The 21,233-nt window shown below is 38.1% G+C and overlaps 1 protein-coding gene across 1 annotated transcript in view; it reads right to left on the bottom strand.

The window, feature by feature from the left end:
• The window catches only part of CDKAL1 (CDK5 regulatory subunit associated protein 1 like 1), a 637,141-nt gene that overhangs the window by 156,448 nt on the left and 459,460 nt on the right, over positions 1–21,233 (bottom strand). The window contains 1 exon segment of the mRNA XM_027603153.1: positions 4,149–4,329. Within this exon segment, the coding sequence (XP_027458954.1) occupies positions 4,149–4,329 (181 nt within the window).

Below are 21,233 nucleotides of genomic sequence, written 5' to 3'. Positions count from 1 at the left end.
AGACACAAAGAAATGGAAAAACGTTCCATGCTCATGGATTGGGAGAACCAACATTGTGAAGATGTCAATGCTACCTAGAGCAATCTACACATTCAAGGCAATCCCCATCAAAATACCATCCACTTTTTTCAAAGAAATGGAACAAATAATCCTAAAATTTGTATGGAACCAGAAGAGACCCCGAATAGCCAGAGGAATCTTGAAAAAGAAAAGCAAAGCTGGCGGCATCACAATTCCGGACTTCCAGCTCTATTACAAAGCTGTCATCATCGAGACAGTATGGTACTGGCACAAAAACAGACACATAGATCAATGGAACAGAATCGAGAGCCCAGAAATGGACCCTCAACTCTATGGTCAACTTATCTTTGACAAAGCAGGAAAGAATGTCCAGTGGAAAAAAGACAGTCTCTTCAACAAATGGTGTTGGGAAAATTGGACAGCCACATGCAGAAGAATGAAACTGGACCATTTCCTTACACCACACACAAAAATAGACTCCAAATGGTTGAAAGACCTAAACGTGAGACAAGAGTCTATCCAAATCCTAAAGGAGAACACAGGTAGCAACCTCTTCGACCTCAGCCGCAGCAACTTCTTCCTAGAAACATCACCAAAGGCACAGGAAGGCAGGGCAAAAATGAACTATTGGGATCTCATCAAGATAAAAAGCTTTTGCACAGCAAAAGAAACAGTCCACAAAACCAAAAGACAACCGACAGAATGGGAGAAAATATTTGCAAATGACATATCAGATAAAGGGCTAGTATCCAAAATCTATAAAGAACTTATCAAACTCAACACCCAAAGAACAAATAATCCAATCAAGAAATGGGCAGAAGACATGAACAGACATTTTTCCAAAGAAGACATCCAAATGGCCAACAGCACATGAAAAAGTGCTCAACATCGCTCGGCATCAGGGAAATCCAAATCAAAACCTCAATGAGATACCACCTCACACCTGTCAGAATGGCTAAAATTAACAAGTCAGGGAACGACAGATGTTGGCGGGGATGTGGAGAAAGGGGAACCCTCCTACACTGTTGGTGGGAATGCAAGCTGGTGCAACCCCTCTGGAAAACAGTATGGAGGTTCCTCAAACAGTTGAAATTAGAGCTACCATTCGATCCAGCAATTGCACTACTGGGTATTTACCCCAAAGATACAAATGTAGGGCCCCGAAGGGGTACGTGTACCCCAATGTTTATAGCAGCAATGTCCACGATAGCCAAACTGTGGAAAGAGCCAAGATGTCCATCAACAGATGAATGGATAAAGAAGATGTGGTATATATAGACAATGGAATATTATGCAGCCATCAAAAGGAATGAGATCTTGCCATTTGCAACGACGTGGATGGAACTGGAGGGTGTTATGCTGAGTGAAATAAGTCAATCAGAGAAAGACATTTATCATATGACCTCACTGATATGAGGAATTCTTAATCTCAGGAACAAACTGAGGGTTGCTGGAGTGGTCGGGGGTGGGAGGGAGGGGGTGGCTGGGTGATAGACATTGGGGAAGATATGTGCTACGGTGAGCGCTGTGAATTGTGTAAGACTGTTGAATCACAGATCTGAAACAAATAACGCAACATATTTTAAGAAAAAAGAAAAAGAAGAAGATAGCAGGAGAGGAAGAATGAAGGGGAGTAAGTCAGAGGGGGAGACGAACCAGGAGAGATGATGGACTCTGAAAAACAAACTGAGGTTTCTAGAAGGGAGGAGGGTAGGGGGATGGGTTAGCCTGGTGATGGGTATTAAAGAGGGCACATTCTGCATGGAGCACTGGGTGTTATGAACAAACAATGAATCATGGAACACTACACCAAAACAAATTATGTAATATATGGTGATTAACATAACAATAAAAAATTAAAAAAAAAAAACAGACTAGTCTCACCAACATAGTATTGATAAAAACAAACAAACAAACAAACAAAAAAAACCCGGGGGCTGGCGGGAGATGCTCCAGGACACCTGGTGCCTGACTATTTCAGGACAGATCAGAAGGACTGTCACAATGCCTGAAATAAATACTCACAATCCCAGTAAGCAACAGGTTCAACTCCGGGCAGAGAGACATACAGATGTTTCAGATGCGGAATCTTAGGAAAGCTGTATTATCCTCAAAAGCAGTATAATAATAAGCAATGAAGAAAAGGATGAAAAATTATTTATTGACCAAGGTAAATGTTTTATAAAATTCAGCAGAAAAAGCCATTCCCTGTTAACCCTGAAGAGTGAACTTAAGACTTCAGGCCAGAACTGTGTGGCAAATATTAATTTTACTGAAATGCAAGGACAATAAAAAGAATTACCACATTAAACACACCAAAAGCCAGACATTCAAACACTAATGAATTCTTCCATTTATATCAAGTTTAACAACAGGGCAAATGAAGGTCTGGGGTTAACATAAGGGGTAGTGGTGTCTGGTAGGAGATGGGAAGGGCAGGGTGGGGAGCTCCGGCTACTGGCAATGTTTCCTGCTTCTCCCCGGCCGGGGGGCGGGGCACACAGGAGCACTCACTTTAGAAAAATGTACATGTTTCCGTAGGTGTGTGACAGATCAAAAACCTTTCTTATTAAAGAAGTAAAGTTTAAGTAAGAATGGACTGAACTCTAAGGGCAAGAGGTCAGTAGTTTCCAGGATGTGGGGAGGAGCTACAAGAAAGTAAAAAGGACACTCTGGAGCGCGGCTGGCACCGTTCCGGCCCCGACTGTGGGAGCAGCTACACTAGCGGGGCGTCTGCCGAAATTCAAGGAACCGCAGACCAAAAAAGGGAATTTTGCCACATGCAATAAAAGCAATTGCAACTTAGATATAAAAACAAGGAATTAATTTGACTTATTTCTGTGTTTGTGCAAAGTTGACTGTCCATGGTGCAATAATCTGCTTTCTTCATGGATTAAATTAGAAATTAAAATTAAACAGTCTACCTGCGAAACGTTTTCTTACCTTTGTACACACAGAAACTTGTCAAGTAAAAATGTCAAAATTTTTGAGAAAACAAAGAATGATATTCACTTCAGTTTTATTGGGGAAAACAGACTTTAAAATATATTATATCTATATATACAAATAAAAAATATATTTGGTTTTTCAACCAAATGTTGAAATAAAAAATCTGTATGTTTTATGATTGATATATTCACATATGGCATAATAGAAAAAAGTAACAAGCTCTGGGTTATTCCTTTTAGTATTTATTCATGTAAGCCTTGAGGAAAATTAATGGTAGAGCATAATTTCTTTTAGTTATTTGAAACAAAACAAAAATTTCAGTTAAAAACATATGACTTCCTCTTAAAGCTTATTAACATTTTTTCATCTTTAGCCAACAAATCTAGAAACTAAATTACTTTAAGAACATTAATTTCTGAGGCATTCTGGAAAACAGGTTGCCTTTATTGGATCTCAAACTTTTTCACATTCATTTTAAATTACCTTATTCTAATACATTTCTGAACATGTAAGGATGAAATTAAGTTGAGGTTCATTTGTGTGAAAGCAACACAAATCTGAAATAGACGGATAGATGGCAAGCATCAAATCTATTCCATGGAAAAGAAGGGAAGACGTGGGGCCCCCAGTAAGTAACAAATTACGGAACTCAGGTAAACATGAAGCTTCTTTTGCTCACAGATGTCTAAATGCTGCCTTCTTTTCAAATGTCCAAGATTTCTCTTACCAACACAGGTGATACCAGATTATTATTTTCCCCCAGTGTCATCTGAATCTCACGCCTCAAAAGAAAAAAAGGTGATATTTTAGCTGCCTAAAGTTATTCAAGTCATCCAATATTCCCCTGCCCCTGCCCCCGTCTTGAAAAACTCTCTATATTGTTTAACTTAAAAGTGATACTATGAGCCAGTTGTGTTTATTTCTTTGAGAGAGAGAGAGAGAGCACAAGCAGCGGGAGTAACAAAGGGAGAGGGAGAAGCAGGCTCCCCACCGAGCAGGGAGCCCGATGCGGGGCTCCATCCCAGGACCCTGGGATCATGACCTGAGCCGAAGGCAGATGCTTAACCATCTGAGCCAGCCAGGCGCCCATGAACCAGTTGTGTTAAGGGAAGCAAGAGAGCTGCCTTTTTGTAGCTACTCACTGATGAATCTAATACTTTGCAAGAGAAATATCTTACCACTTGTGCTGGAATTTGTGCCATTTTTGCAGCAGGAGTTCCTGGTCTTGGGTAAAACTGGTTAATAAAGAGGCTTGGAAATTTGTACTCTTCCACAAGCTTCACTGTTTCTTGAAAATCGTGATCTGTTTCTCCAGGAAAACCACAGATAATATCTGTAGCAAGAGTTATTCCAGGAACTCTAGAAAACAACACGACAAAAATGTAGAAAGCTGAATACAATCCACAATTATTCTATTTCTCTGACATTTTAAATGCCATAATTCCTTTTAAAACTAAATTTTGTTTATTAGGAAAGGGACATTTGCAAAGAGTATTTATAGAGTCCTAAATACTAAAAAAGTTTATGGGCAACAGTGGCCCCTGTCATCCTCAAGGGACACTCATTTTTAATTCTTTTGAATGTTTCTTTGTTCTTTTTTTCTATATTTTAAAACCCATGCTTATTCTGCTATTTCCAGACTTACTGATTTTTAGGCAATATTTACTAACTTCTCTACTATGGTAAATGAGGATTTAGCCCCTTAACTCTCTCTCTCCCCTCGCAACATAATCAATGCACAGTTGTTGTTTTTTTTTTAAGATTTTATTTATTTATTTGACAGAGAGAGACACAGCGAGAGCAAGAACACAAGCAGGGGGAGTGGGAGAGGGAGAAGCAGGCTTCCCGCTGAGCAGGGAGCCAGATGTGGGGCTGGATCCCAGGACCCCGGGATCATGACCTGAGCTGAAGGCAGACGCTTAACAACTGAGCCATCCAGGCGCCCCATCACTGCACAGTTTTAAAAATTAATCGCATTTCCATTAGTATAACTGCAAAGATATTGTTCACTGCAGAGCCAACTGGTATACTTACCATCAAGTTTTCTTTTGCTACAATGTTTAATTTTTCCAAGAGTTAATAACAGTCTCTTTTAAATAATTTTTTGCCTCATATTCTAGGTACCTATGTTCACGTTTTCTAGAAGCTCCACAAGATCCATCAAAAACCAATACTGTTTTCCAAACACTCAATGTACTATATACATAATTCACGGATTCTATTTTTTTCTGCTGGAAATGCCACTACTACTTTCTTAAAGTGTGTGCTGCTTTCATAACAAACTGGGTGTCATCTTTCTATGTTGTTCTTTGGTTTCTTTCTTTCTTCTTCTTCTTCTTTTTTTTTTTTTTCATTTTCCTTTTTCCTGAATGCTATGTATTCTTATTTCTTGATTATTCTGCTTAATTCTGCTGAAGCATTCTTTCAGAAACTTCACCAAAAAGAATGCCAGGGAAATTCTGTTGTTATTGTCTTAGCATATCTGAACATGTCTTAATCCATACCACTGACTGATAGTGTGGCTGTGCACAGCACTCCAAAGTGAAAAATATTGGCCATCAGAATTTCGTATTCTTTTTTTTTTTTCAAGCTGGCAAGGTTCTGATGAGATGTCCAGATTCACTCATACAAACTTCTTTCTACGTGCTCCACTCTCTTTTTGAAAGCTTTTAGGATATTAATTTTATTCTCAATGTTTTTATATTTCATGATAATAGGCCTTGGATTAGGCATATAAATCTTTGTACAGAGCACAACCTGGACACTCATGGTCTTCAGGTCTAGCACATTTTCTTAGGTTACCATTTAATCATTTGTTTTAGAGATGCGACATCTTTTCTCATCGTCCTAAAGATACCAATTAAAATTTTTGTACAAGTTTTCCTCTGCTCACTGCAACTGTGCCCATTTCCTCCAGGTTCTCGTATGTTGGTCCCTCTCATTCATGGCTGATGCTTGCCATCAATAAATAGCAACTCTGCCCTTTAATGTTAAAGAATAAATCATCGAAAGCTTCTCATCATAGATTGATTGGGTAACAAGCTGCCTTTGTTTTTGATAAGCCCACATGTTAGCATCTTGGATGTCTTTTCTCTGTGGCCAGGGAGTTTCTCCATCAGTATGCTACAATATTCTACTGTGTATTAACAGTGTAACAATAACAAAATAACATGTATAGTATTCACAACTCCAGTATTATTCTCAACCCATAAACAATAGGAAAAATAGCCTCACACATCACAAACCATAGGATACCTGCCTATATCAATTTTTCTATCTCCTAAATGTGGTTCTATATGGATGAATAAAACAGTTTATCTCACTTAAATATGTTAGATATTTGGGGGCATAAAAGAGAACAAAGAATGTGACAAAGGGTAGTCAAATTATTGGCTGCCTAATACAAATAGCATCATAAAAACAACAGCTTTTCCACATCAGGTTTGGATAATACTTTAATGCCTGTGTGAAAGGAGAATGACATTTATTCTAAAAAATATTTCTTTCTTGATTTCTACTTAGTCTCATCCAGCTATTAATTTGGCTGACCTTGAATTAGTGAGATAAGTTCCAAAGGCTGGAGCTTTTCTCTGTGATGGTAAATAGCAAAAAAGAGGTAATATGCATAAGAGAAAAATGAAACTGTATTTGAAAAAAAAACTTTACTTTTTATTCTGATACAAAAACATTCTTTCTCCTTCAAGGGTGATTATCAAAATTACATTTGAAAGTCATGGAAAACATGTCTTTGCAGTAAGCAGTAGATAAAAAGACCATTTTCTAGACTTACCTAAGGAGGAACAGAAAAAGTATGTCAATAATTTTAATTAGCAAATGTTTACACTTGACTTATAACTACTCCTGAACAAAAGAAATCCACAACTAAAAGTATAAGTAATAGATCATAGCAGAAGTGACAGAAGAGTCCAGCTCCCCTAGGAAATTAAAAAAAAAAAAAATCTTCGAAACTGCCTGTGAAATATTATAGAAACCAAGACAATTGGTTATTGTCCTAGGCTATGAATTGCAATGAACTTGGCACTAGATTACGGGGTATTCCCAAAGGAAAGTACCTTACTGATTCGCCTCCCCCCAATCCTCCTTGATCCAGGATAGCTGAGCTCAGTATTATGCAAGACCTGCTTACTTTGGCAGGAAGGTCACCAGTGAGAAAAGGCAAAACTTTACAGAAGTCATCTTAAATGTTAAAAAAGGGGATGTTCAATGTGTGAATATATCTGATAATCTACGCAAAAAGCTGACTGATAACAAGGGAGAGGGTAGGTAAACTATGAATTTGTGAAAGACCTAGGTCAGCCAGGATTTAAAAGTAAAAGCAGTTTAACTGGTTTCAAAGTATGTAAGAATATAAACTGATTGCCTATAAAATGTCTTCAAAGTAAAGACTACACTTTAATGTTAGATGAGGCTCATCTATACATTAATTTTATATATGCAAATGATGCTTCTTAAGAGTAATTTGGCTTCTTAGGTGAACCAACTAAAAAAAAACTCATATTTACACTGTTAATTTGCCAAAGTAAATAATTCTCCTCAGTTCATAAGAAAATCAAGGAAGTGTGAAGTGGACCCAATTCTAAATTAATAGTATATAATTTAAGTGGCTATGAAGAAATTATAAAGAGTGTAAAATAGAACATTAATCCAAACATTTAATATGCTAATTGTGAGTAAAAGCTGTTTTTGAGAAGCAATGAATTTTCAAAATACTAAAATTTTTTCAAATGATCATTTCCACATGTGCATTGAAGCTGTGAGTCTAATGAATATAATTACCAGGTATTCTATGTTTTTAAAATTTAAAAGACCTTCTCTATTTATGTTTTCATAGCAGTGCTGGAGAATAATTCTGAAAGAAGATGAAAATGAAAATGTTCAATTAGCTTAAACATATGCATTCGGACCCAATATTTTTTCTGAGGTATACAAGCTTTTTACTGGCAAAATGGGTTCATTAAGTAACTTGGGAATAGCACTGATGAGAAAGATTTCAATTATGCATCTACTCTGGCAAAGGTGGTGCTATGATCAGTTATGCAAATCTATCAGGAGGGTATCAGGAGAGTACGACCTCTTAGCTGGCCCTAGGCTAGGATTTAAGAGAGCCCCAAATATTTCAAGACTTTATTATTTACCATGAATACAAATAAACACATACATACACCTACTTAACTACTTAACATGCTGTACTTTAATCATCTCAAGACTTTCACTTGCAATTTGGTGTTTTACTGGCAAAAAATGAGAAAAGGATGATTCTACTCATGCTTAGAATGATAAATGAGCTGCAAATTCCACATGTGAAAAAATTAATGCTTATATATGTGCTATTTACCTCAAAAGAAAGAAATAAAAATAATCAGAAAAAGAATCAAATCCATTAAAATGATTAGGCATAAACATATGATTAAAAGAAACTTTTTTTAGTTCTGAATGAAAGTAAAAACATATCTCAATCTATGGGATGCAGCTTAAAGAAGTGCTTAGAGAGAAATTAATGGATTTAAATGTCTTGTGTTAAAAAGAGGTAAACTCAACCTCAGCTTCCACCTCAAGAAGCTAAAAAAGCGGAGCAAATCAAAGTAGGACAAAAAATAAATTACTAAATAAAGGTTAAAAAATAAATCAACAAAATAGAAAATAGAGAAAAAAAATCAATAAAAGTAGAGGTGTGTTTTTGAGAAAAACAATGTAATTACTAAACTTAGCTAGACTGAGAAGAAAAAAGAAGACACAAACGACCAACTTCAGGCATGAGGGAGGAGGCAGCACCACAGATGCTATCAATATTAAAGAAATACTAAGGGTATATTTATTACAATTTTATGCCAATAAATTAAAAATTTAAACTGAAATGGGCATATTCTTTAAAAGACATAAATTACAAAAACTGACTCAAGAAGAAACAGAAAATCAAAACAGTCTTTTATCTATTACAAAAACTGAATTTGTAATTAAAAATCTTGCCATCAAAAGAATACAAAACAACCCAGACCCAGATGGCTTCACTGGTGAATTATATCAAACATTTAAGAAAGAATAAAACCAATTCCATAGAAAGTATTTCAAGATAAATGGGAAAGGAACTCATTGTATAAGTCCAGCAAAAGCCAATATAAAAACCAGAGAAAGACATCAGAAATAAACTCCAGACCAAAATCTTTTTTTAAGATTTTATTTATTTATTTTAGAGAAAGAGAGATAAAGAGAGTGCATGCATGCACTCAAGCAGGGGGAGGAGCAGAGGGGGAGGGAGATAATCTCCAGCGGACTGCATAATCCCACGGCCCCGAGATCATGACCTGAGCCGAAACCAGCAGTTGGACACTCAACTGACTGAGCCACGCAGGCACCCCTAGACCAATATCTTTTATGAATATAGAGACACTTAACAAAATATTAGCAAACAGCCCAAAAACATATAAAAAGAATTATTTATCATGATCAAATTTTAATCCCAGGAATGCAAGGTTGGTTTGACAAACAAATCTTAATTAATGCAGTAAGCCATATTAAAAGGATAAAACCTCCGTGGTGATCTCAGTACATGCAGAAAACTCAGTTGACAAATCCAACACCTATTCATGATAAAAACTCTCTGTAAACAAGGAAAACTATCTCAACCTGATAAAGAGTCTACAGCTATTCTCACAGTTATTGGTGAAAGACTGGATACCTTTCCACTCAGATTAGTAACAAGGCAAGGATTTATGTTCTTATTTCTACAACTCAATATATAATGAAAGTTCTAGTCAGTGCAAGAAAGGCAAGAAGATATTAGAGGCATATAAGTTGAAAGAGCAAAAGTAAACTTCTTTTTTGCAGGTCCTATGATCTTGTATGTGGAAACTCGAAGTAATCTAATAAACCTACTAGAATAAGCAAGTTTAGCAGAGCTAAAGATTAATATATAAAAGTCTAGTGTACTTTTTACATTAGTAATAAACAATTAGAAAATGCAATCAAGGAAAGAATTCCATTCACAATAGCATAAAAAAATACTTAGAATAAATTTGGAAAGTGGAAGACCTATACTCGAGAAACAGAGAACTTAAGGAGATTTTCTTAAAATTTACTGAAATTAAAAAGTATCTACGGATGCTTGGGTGGCTCAGTTGGTTAAGCATCTGCCTTTGGCTCAGGTCATGATCCCGGGGTCCTGGGATCCAAAGCCCTGTGTTGGGAATCCCTGCTCAGCGGGGAGCATGCTTCTCCCTCTCTCTCTGCCACCACCCCCACACCACTCGTGCTCCCTCTCTCATGTGCTGTCTCCCTCTCTCAAATAAGATTTTAAAAATAAATAAGTAATATCTAAATAAATGGAAAAATATCTAATTTTCACAGATTGGAGGATTTTACTGCTGTTAAGATTGCCTGTGTCCTCAAATTGATACACAGATTCAATTCAACTGCTATCAAAATACCAGCATATTTTTCTGTAGAAATTGACAAGATGATTCTAAGATTTATATGGAAATGCAAAGAACTTAGAGTGGCCAAAGCAATTTTGAAAAAGAACAAAGTTGGCAGAATGGATGAATCTGACTTAAAGACTTACTATAAAGCTACAGTAATCACAACAGTGTGGTATTAGTATAAGGACCGATTAATGGGATGGAAGAACAAAGTCCAAAAATATACCCATGCATTTATACATTTATGGTTACTTAATTTTAATAAAATTGCCAAAGCAATTCAACAAGATCAAGAGACAATGTTTTCAATAAATCATGCTAGAGCAAATGGATGTCATATGCAAAAGTAAACAAACAAACAAAGGAACTTACTGGACCCTTACCTTACACAAAAAGCACTTCAATATCAATCTCAGATCTAAATGTAAGAGCTAGAATGACTAAGTTTCCAAAAGAAATATGGGAAAAAATCTTTGTGACCTCAATGAAGTCAGGCAAAGATTTTTTTCTTTTCTTTTTTTTTTTAAGATTTTATTTATTTGTCAGAGAGAGAGAGAGAGAGAGAGAGCACAAGCAGGGGGAGCAGCAGGCAGAGGGCGAAGCAGGCTCCCCGCTGAGCAAGGAGCCCGATGCAGGCTCCATCCCAGGACCCTGAGATCATGACCTGAGCCGAAGGCAGTCGTCCAACTGACTGAGCCACCCAGGTGCCCCTAGGCAAAGACTTCTTAGTTACAACACCAACACCAAAAGCACAATAAAAAAAAAAAAAATTGGATAAACTGGACTTACTGGAAAAACACCATAAAGAAGATAAAAAGATAAGCCATAGACTGGAAGAAAATATTTGCAAACCGTGTATCTGATAAAAATATCTGTATCCAAAATACATGAGGAACACTTTTGGCTCACTAATAGGAAGACAAACAACACAACTGTACAATGGGCAAAGGATTTTAACCAACACTTCACTAAGGAAGATATATGAGTAGCTAATAGGACCATGAAAAGTTGGCTCAACATCATTTGTTATCAGGGTTAATGCAAGTTAAAACCATGTAAGATGCCACACATCCAGGAGAATGGCTATATTGAAAAAAGACTGGAAAAATAACAGACACTGATGTGCAGCTCAAGAAACTGAAACCCTGATTCACTGTAGGTGGGAATTCAAAACGTTGCAGTCACTTTGGAAAACAGTGTGGCAGTTTCTTAAAATGTGAAACATATTCTTACTGTGAGTAAGAAAGTTCACTTCCTAGTTATCTACCCAAGAAAATTAAAACGTATGTCCACAAAAGGCTTTTATGTGGATTTTTATAGTGGCTTTCCTCATAATAGCTCCAAACCGGAAACAGTCCAAAAGCCTGTCAAGCAGTAAATGGATCAACAAAATGTGGTGTGTCCATACAATGAAAATTTTACCTCCAAAGGAAAGAGAACCAGCTATGGATACACGCACCACACAGATGAGCCTTGAAAAACATTCTTAGGTAAAAGAAGGAAGACACAAAGGATTACTTATTGTTTGATTCTATTTGTATGAAATTTCTATGAGAAGCAAAACTACAGAAACGGAAAATAGGCATTTAGAGACTTTTTCTCATAACTAACTGCACTGTGATGACGGTTGCAGAAATTCTTAATTTACTAAGAATCTTCTAAGTATACACTTACCTTGGGTGCATATGATATGGTATCTAAGCCATCCCCACAATAAACCTGTTAAAAGTGAGGGGAAAAAAAACCCTTTCTGAAGACAGAGAGATAGCAGGAATCCCCCATTAAAAATGCTCTTCAAAAAAATCCTAATAGCTGAACTTTTGACAGGATGTAGTCAAAGAATTAAATATAGCCAAATAGGAGGGAAGGGCAGAGATAATAAAAGACGAGGTTAAGGTGGAAAGGAAATTATTCAGAATAGGACATCATGAAGGACTGTGTCCCAGCTACCAACAGATGACAACAAGGAATCATTCTGTTCATCCTGAGAGAGGAAACTTGAAGGAGAAACAACATGCCATCTTCAAGTAAATTTGAGAAAATTCTCAGCAGCTTTAAAATTATCATCATGCCTTTATGAAAACCAATTCTTTTTTTTTTTAAGATTTATTTTAGAAAGAGAGTGCGTGTGAGCAGGGGGAGGGCAGAGAGAGAGTCTTAAGCAGACTCTGCACTCAGTGTGGAGCCCCGGGTGGAGACCCATGCGGGGCTTGATCCCACAACACTGAGATCATGATCTGAGCTGAAATCAAGAGTCAGATGCTTAACTGACTGAGCCATCTAGGTGCCCCATGAAAAACAATTCTTAAAGGACCTGAGCTGAAAGAGAAAAAGCACCTAAACATTAGGATGAGAGGTGAAAAGCCAGAATGAGTCACTAAGACAACTAAAGACTAGCGTTGGCTACGGATCATCCCTCATCTTTTAACATGGCTTTTTATATGCAAGAGAAGATGTTCTCTTGAATACACAACTAAGAGGCTCTGTTACTCATGAGTTGCATGCTCTAAGGCAAATTACTTAGCCTTACTACGCTTTGGTTTCCTTTTCTCTAAAACTGGGCTAGTAAAAGTTAGTACATATACGGACTGCTCCGGACGATGCCTGCCACACAGTGCCCGAAATGTTTTAGCTATTATTAGTTTAACACTGTCAAAGAAATAACTGACACCTCTTATATAATACTAAGTGCCAGGCGATGTGTTAGCAACTTAGATGTTCTTTAGTACAACCTCCCAATATGGCAGATTCTATTTTCATCTCTCTGAGACATAGGGAAAGTACCATCAGGGAAGTAAGACTGAGAGGTAAATTGCCCCTAATTGCAGAATCACTAAATGATAATAAGGCAGTCTTATCTCTATGCATGTTACTGAAGTGCTCATTGAACTGTGGTCCCATAAGCATTGGCTGATCATAAGTCTACATTAAAAATATTCCATAATAATAATATTTGCAAAGCAATTTACTACAGTAAGTAAAACTTGCCTGTATCTTTGGAATTGCGTTTTAAAGAGAGGGTAATTGTGGTCTCAAAAGGTTAAATGATTTATCAAAGGTCACCAAGCTACTGCTGTAGGGATCATAATTCAAACCCAAACCTTTCCACCTGGTTGGTGCTCTTCCCAAGAATCTACCCTGGTGAATATAGAGGCATTTAAAACCTAAATGGTTAAGTGCTAAATTTATTCTTCATAAGACATCTTGTTTTTATCATTATCATCACTCATCAAGAAACAGGTAGATGAAATTATTCCTACTTCCCGACGGCTCAGAGAGAGGAAACAGCAATAGTAACAGTAGAAAGAAATCAGATTTTACATGCAGACAGATTTGAGCCCCCAGTTTCTAGCCAGGTATCACAAGTTATGTTACTGTTTGGAGCCTCACGCCCCTCTCTTCTACACAATGGGGATAACGACACATCCCTTCCTGGACTGTTGTGAGATCAAGTGAAGTAATGAATATAAAGCATTAACAATAGCAGCAGTGAGAAACACCACCACACCAAACACCTTGAACCTGGACTCCTTCACCTCCTACTACCCCATGGCCCATATTCCCACTCGCATTGCTTTTGTGTTTTGTGCTGTGGGTAAGTACTAGTGGAAAATAATATAAGAAGTGTAAGATCAGCATATGAGAGACAAACAGAGTTCACATAACACAATCGGTTTGATATTCTTTATCACGGAAAAAAATCAGAAGACACCAACATTTGGTGAACTGATTTATGTGTAAAGTATAAAAAAAAAATCCCCAAATGCTCTAGATATGAATAATATTCTGGCTGTAGTGCAACCTGACAAAATTCCTAAAATATCTAACGAAGGAATTATACTAGTACTTAGTTTGTTTCTGGAATTTTAATCAGGTTAAAACTGTACAAATGAAAGCTGGTTAACAGTTGAAAACTTAAAACTAAGTATAAATAAATAAAAAGAGTGCAGGTAAGTTTTTACTGAGTAGTTGGCTTAGCAGTTTTGTATATAATTTTCTTTTTGGTGAAGTCTGCTCAAATGAATAAATATCTGTGTACCTGTGCATCCATTTGTCCATCCACCCATCTATCCTTTTATTTCCCCCCTATGGTATTCGCCATTTAAGTACCTAGGATCACTCTCCTACTGGAAACTCATAAGAGGGTGGTGTGTATCTACAGTATGCATTTCAGGTAGCCTTGCTTACAATGAATAAGAGTTAAAGAAACACAAAATAAAAGAAATGCCAACACCAGTACAGGCCTTTCTTTATGTCATTCTAGGGTTTCTTCTCTTGGAGTCTGTGGACTCCTTAAAATTGCATGCAAAATTGTATGTAGATATTCCAGGGGGAAAGGCCTACAGATTCCTTCTGATTCTTAAAGTCTTCTGTGACCCAAACACAATTAGGAGATTCTTCTGTGAATGCTTTTGGACCCACCAAAAAATATTAGGGAAAAAAAAAAAAGATAATAGGTAACCTCTGACCTAATGACAGTGTGCATTAGACTTTTTTTTTTTTTCCCCCAAACAGAAAGGTTCATCTGACTAATCTGAGTGAAATCATCATCTTTGCAGTGGTAGATTTAGTATCATCTGGAAGCTGAGTTACATATTGCTGTTTTGTTTGTTCTGTGTACAAATAAAAAATGGTCAGGATGTTGTCAATTTCATGAAGTTTAACCTCATAGAAAGTCCGTGATATAAAATGGGTCCCACTCTGTCAGATACTGTATTACTTTGGACATGATGAGAATCGGTATTACTCCTACCATCTCTTAGCCTAAGACTCGTATATTCTTACTGGTATTACTGGGGCTCTACGTCCGAAAAGTACATTTGGTTCCTGGGGCAGTTGTGGCCTCCTGTTAGGCCTTGAGAAAGAAGGCATGACAGGTCAGAGGCTGGGAGCAGGAACAAGCTTCCGAGTCTCTGAACGTGGTCCCTCGCTGCTGGGGAGGCAGCAACCCCTGGGTCGGTGCTCCCAGGTTCCAGGGACACTAACTCTTCCTTTCTGTTTCCCTGGTCTTCCATGCAGTGACTGTTTTCGGTGCTTAGTCCTCTCTGGTTCTCTTTACCTTGCCAATCTTCTAACTTCTGTGCCGTAAATTTCCTGCATTAAATATCCTCTGGTAGATATAGCTGGCATAGTTTTTCTTCCTGAATGGACCTAGACCAAAAACATCAAACTCAACAATGCCCATGTTCTGTGACCTTGATGAAGTGACAGTGACACAGACCACACTGTCTTGGGATAAATTAATAGACTGGAAATAAATGGTAAAAAAAATAGGGTCAGTAAAACCTCGATGCTATTTGTTTGGAAACTGAATACAAAGAATATAAATGTATTCCTGTAAATGAGTATCTGTGATCTTCAAACTAGAACACATAAAATTTGTGACCTTTAGAGAAAAGCTTACATCTATTTGGTCAAAGAAACTGTTTTCAAATATTAGCCAAAATCTACAGGTAATTCACATATTAATTATAAGTGATATTTATAATCAAAGACAGCCTTTTAAGGCCTCTCGCTGAGAAAAATGTAGTAGCAATTAGGTTTTTATTTTTTATTTATTTATTTATTTTTTTAACAGTGTATTGCTTTATTGAAGGGGGGTAGCAATTAGGTTTTTAAAAAAATCACTACCTCTCTTTAAAAGTAATAAAACTACTTTCAATATGCTAAAAAAATAATCCAGATGGCTTATTTTGTTTAAATGCGGTACATTTTTAGTTTTTGGAATAAAAAAAGGTAGTATGTCTAAGACAGGAAAAGGAAAAAGTATATGAATAAAAGGACAAATGACTTGTTAATGCTCTGCAAATCTTTGGATATCCTGAGAAATCAGAATTTAACATGGTAAAAAATAAATTATTAAATATCGGTAGTAAAAAGTGATCAAGTATGTGGGAAAGTGCTTCTGAAACTCAAAAAGAAAACTGACAGTCACAAAGGCCAAAAAAGGGAGAGGGGGCCACACAGATGCACGTGACACCAAAGACTTTAGTGTCATCCATTACATTACTAAACCCAGCATAAATCATGAATATACAGTTTGGCTTCAAGTAAAAAACAAATGAATCATCACTGTTAACTAAAAATTAAATAAACACTGTGTAAAGTAAGTTTTTTATCCCATAACACTACTCTTGCATTCCACAGCAAATATTTTGGAATAAGCACAAAGCCTTACATAAGAGCAAAGATATTGCTTTAAAAAGTGTAAGTAAGCATACTGGATAATATTGTTATAATATTTAAAAGGAATCATATTAAATCTCAAAGAATTTTTACACATCTGTTATTAAAATCATTTTATGATATTGCTGGTGGAAGTGAAGGTATTTACTATCTATGGTACTGTTAACACAATTCTTATATGAGTTTTTCTGTTTCTATGGTAACATGAATTATAAGGTTCAATGAAGCCAGATTCAGTAATGTGTATTTTTCTGTTATTCAAGGTGAAAAGGAAATGAAACATTTCCAACATTCATAAACTGCAGCAAATGTCTGAATTCCATTTAGAGATAAGATGATAATTACTAAAGTAATTAGAATTCTTCCTGGATGGAATTATTTTGCACACAGTGGAAATTTAGATTTGGGAATGAAAGCAGGGGCCAGGGTATATTCAGCATCAGTAATTAATTACAACCAAAACCAATATGGTATTCTGATACCTTGGAACAGACTATACCTTCTTCTGTCTGCTTCTGATGACAATGCGAAAGAAAACTGGTCCCCCCACCCCCATCCCTTAAGCCAGAAAGATAACGTGGGTGAAATCATTTTATTCAAGAGAAAATCCAATTACAGAAATAATCAACTTTTCCTTCTTGCTTTATTTTTTTTTTCATATTTGAAAGGGCATTCACATTAGCAGAACCAATTAAACGAATATCAGGACAAGGCAAAAACTATAAAGTTAGGCAAGTTTCTTAAATCTTTTAAAATTAAACTTTGAAAAAAAAAACCCACTTATTGAGATTTTAGAGACTCAAACCCAGATCATAGTATTCTTCAATAGGAAAGCATGGCTGAAAGGTGGTTAAACATCAGGTCTCGGGAAGAACAATTTCTAAAATTATATGGTCATAATGCAGTTGCCTCTAATATCCCGCCCATTATAAGTAAGAAATCAGGCAAAATTTTTGCTTTTAATGGAAGTGTTGTCATCTTCAAGAAATGGTACTCAGAGATATTACATTTCAAGTCCTCTGCCATCCTAAAATGCAATTTTTATAGTAGCATCATAAATAATAGTGGAAAAAATACATAGAGAGAGGGAGACAGAGAGAGAGTGTACACACATAGGACAGAAGCCATCAAATCAAAACACGGTAGAGCATTAGTCACAATTACATTCTTTATTACTTATTAGTTGAACTCTCATTTTGTTTGGTTTAAATTCAGTCTACACTAAATATCATTATCAAGAGTTGACAAACTATGGCTCAAGGATCAAATTCAACCACTGAATGTTTTTGTAAATAAAGTTTTATTGGCATACAGCCACGCCCACTCATTTACGGGTTGTCTAAAGCTGCTTTGGCTACAAGAGGAGAACGGAGTGATTGTGACAGCTGTAACTGAGACCATACGATGCACAAAGCCAAAACTATATATTGTCTGCAGAGATTGTAGCCAACCAGGCCCACGACGCTGATTTTTGTTGAGTACTGCCAGAGACACTCCAGGGTGAGTTTGAGAGGACAGCAGGCATATGATGCTCTCCAAAATATAGCCCCAGTTAACCTTTTCCCCTGTCACCAAATATGCACTTATACAATTCAAATCAGCATTTCCTCCCTGAGCGATCCTGGTCCATCACCTATGAGCACCTATTCATATGAGTCATCTCTACAGCCCACGGCTCAGATGAAGTCTTCCCTGGTTTTCTCTCTGCATCTCAATGCAGTCACACTCCTTCCTATATCCCTCAGACGGCCCTGTTATGACCTGCCTGGTACCTTTCACATTTCAATCCTTGTCTTACGCCTCCAAGTAAACCATAAGCATCTGCTGGTCAAGGATGGGGTCGTGTTCATATTCTTCTACTCTGCAGTAATGAGGCAGAACACAGAGTTCGTGGTGCCCCATGACTTAAAGGGGATGGGGAAGGGAGAACACGGCAAAAAGATAAGGAGATGAATAAATGAACTCAACAAGGAACAGGCTTTACTCATACCTACTACTGATTAATCCCCGTTTTATCTAGTATCAGTCTTGGTATCTCACTGTAAGGTCCTCACGGTGAGCTTCTAGCCTTTATCTATCTGGCAGGAGAAGAGAAGAGGAAAATTCAGAGGGCTTCACAAGCAGCAGCCCTCTCCCTGGGGTAAACAGCCTGTTCTGCTTGCAGGGAAGGTATTTTTCTCAAATGAGTACTTAAAAAAAAATTATTAGTTAGCTAATAGTTGTTTCACCTTAAATTTCTATTCCTAGAAATAACTAAAATACTGATGGGACTGATGCTTATTATAAATGACCTGAGTTTAGGGCGCCTGGGTGGCTCAGCTGGTTGAGCGACGGCCTTCGGCTCAGGTCCTGACCCCGGAGTCCCGGGATCGAGTCCCGCATCGGGCTCCCTGCTCAGCGGGGAGCCTGCTTCTCCCTCTGACCCTCTTCCCTCTCGTGCTCTCTCTCATTCTCTCTCTCAAATAAATAAATAAAATCTTTAAAAAAAAACGACCTGAGTTTACTTGCAACTTTTGATTTAAAACTGTGTGGAAAGGGGTGCGTGCTGGAATCCCAGAAGCTGGAGACCTGTGAGACTTGGAAGAGGAGTCTTCATTCTACTGCCATGTCACCGCTGCTGTCCTCTGCTTTTGAAGGTAACATATCCCATCATTCAAACATCATCCGTTTACTGAATGCTATGTTCCTGGCCAAGTTCTGGGCCGTCAAGATCCACAAGGGCTTCTGCGGCAGGGAGACAGCAGGTGGTCACGAGTTCCTTCCTTACGAAACGCACAGGAGATGTGTCTGGTCGTTAGGTACCGCAGCTTTGGTGCGGAGGGCCTGCCACATTCTATGACACGGCCTGCTGGATCCCCACGTGGCCCAAATCTCCACCTCCGAAAGGGCAGTTCTGCTCAGTCCCACGCCACAGCTGGCTGGCTGGTCAGCGGCAGTAGCCCCTAGCCCGGCACAGCCACACAGCCCTGCCCGGGACGCGCCGCAGCAGTCCTGAACACTCTCCAAGCCTCGTCCTGATGGTGCGTAACCCTACTACTCAGTTCTTGCCACAACAGCTCGCTGGGGGCAGCCTGCCTCTTACAACACCGGGTCAGTGGCATTGGGATCCCGGGCATCGCTGTGATGCTGGCGGCAGCTGATCCCAAACCAGGAAACGGCTGAAAAACCCAAGAACAAAGCCACTACATTAGGGACCACCAGGACACTACAACAATCCCCAAAGTGATCGTTTAGAGGAAAAAAAAAATCCGTGAACTACACACACACGAACTAGCTCAGTATCAGACTGATACGGTGGCATTTCTGACACCAGCCTCCCTGACCCTTAGTGAGCATGCTGCCAGGCACTCATTTAAGTGTTTTTCATAATATTGACTCCTTTGGTCCTCAAAGCAGTTCATGAGATAGGTAATATAGCCCCCATTTTATAGACGTGGCAATGGAAGCACAAATTAAGTAACTGTCTGTTTTCAGAGTCTGGGATCTTGAATGATAAACTGCCTCCTACTGACGTTGGGCAGTGAATATGGAAAGTGCCGGATACATTTATTCCAAAAGGCCTCCTTTCTCAGAAATAGTAACTATCAGGTGTCCGCATACAGTAAGTTGTTTGAGACTCTCATGTAGAAGCACGAGTGCGATCAGATGATCTCACAACTACCAACCCACAAAAATACCCTCTTAGCATTATCTTCTCATTCATTCCTCAGTTATTCACTTATTACCCCCATGTTAAAAAAGTACACATGTACTCATCCTTTTAGCCGTGAGAAGAAATGTAGAAAAAAATAACCTTACCAGATCTCCTATCTGCGCCTCCAGCAGCCAATAAAAAGATTCATGACAGCTCAGATTTTATCACACACATTTTCAGTGGTGCCAAAATGAGAGAAAGAGATGGGGCCCCATGAGACGAGAAACATTAATAGACATAACTAGCCTTTGGCTCTGAGAGGCAGTGAGAAAACTAGGAATCCTGTTAATTTTTAACACTTTGCACCATGTCCCAAGCCATGCAGGGTCTAGAAAGTTGTTTGATGACATCATCTTTGGCAAGAGAATCTGAGGACTATTTAGACAGCCACATTGGTGCCTGATACCAAGTCCTGAAAGGTTCAGAGCCTGGCACGGAAGCCAAAGGATCTCTGTCTTTCATATAATTCAGATCCAACCACTGGCTATAAAGACCCAAGAAGGGTCACATGCTGATGATACTCCTTTTCTATGTTATGTCACAGACAGCGAAACAACGCTCTGAGGAGGAAGGAGGGATACGTTTACTTTGCAGAGGTTCAGGGAGGTGAAGTATTTGCACAGAGGAATCACAGAGGCTTTGAACACTAACTACAGCCCCTCCAATCTGCTAAACTGAATAATTCTCAGGAATGACAGCGCATGCAAAAGATCTTGGTGCTATACTGTCAGAGAGACCCGTAGAGGGGAAAAGTTTTGTCTGTGACCACCAATGTTAACCCCAGGTGTGACGCTGCCTAGTAGGGGCCAGGGCCTTAAGGTCTAGTAGACGGAAGCCTGATTTAAAGATGGTTTCATTCCATCACTAACACTAACTGAATACCTACCAGTAAAGGGCCCAGAGAACAGAAGCAGAGTCCCCTAGAGGTCTGTGCACCATTCCCAGCC

Source organism: Zalophus californianus, chromosome 7, assembly GCF_009762305.2.
Source record: "Zalophus californianus isolate mZalCal1 chromosome 7, mZalCal1.pri.v2, whole genome shotgun sequence".
NCBI classification, from domain to species: Eukaryota; Metazoa; Chordata; class Mammalia; order Carnivora; family Otariidae; genus Zalophus; species Zalophus californianus.
Note: the sequence above shows the minus strand (reverse complement) of the source record. Positions and strands in the feature narration are given on the sequence as shown.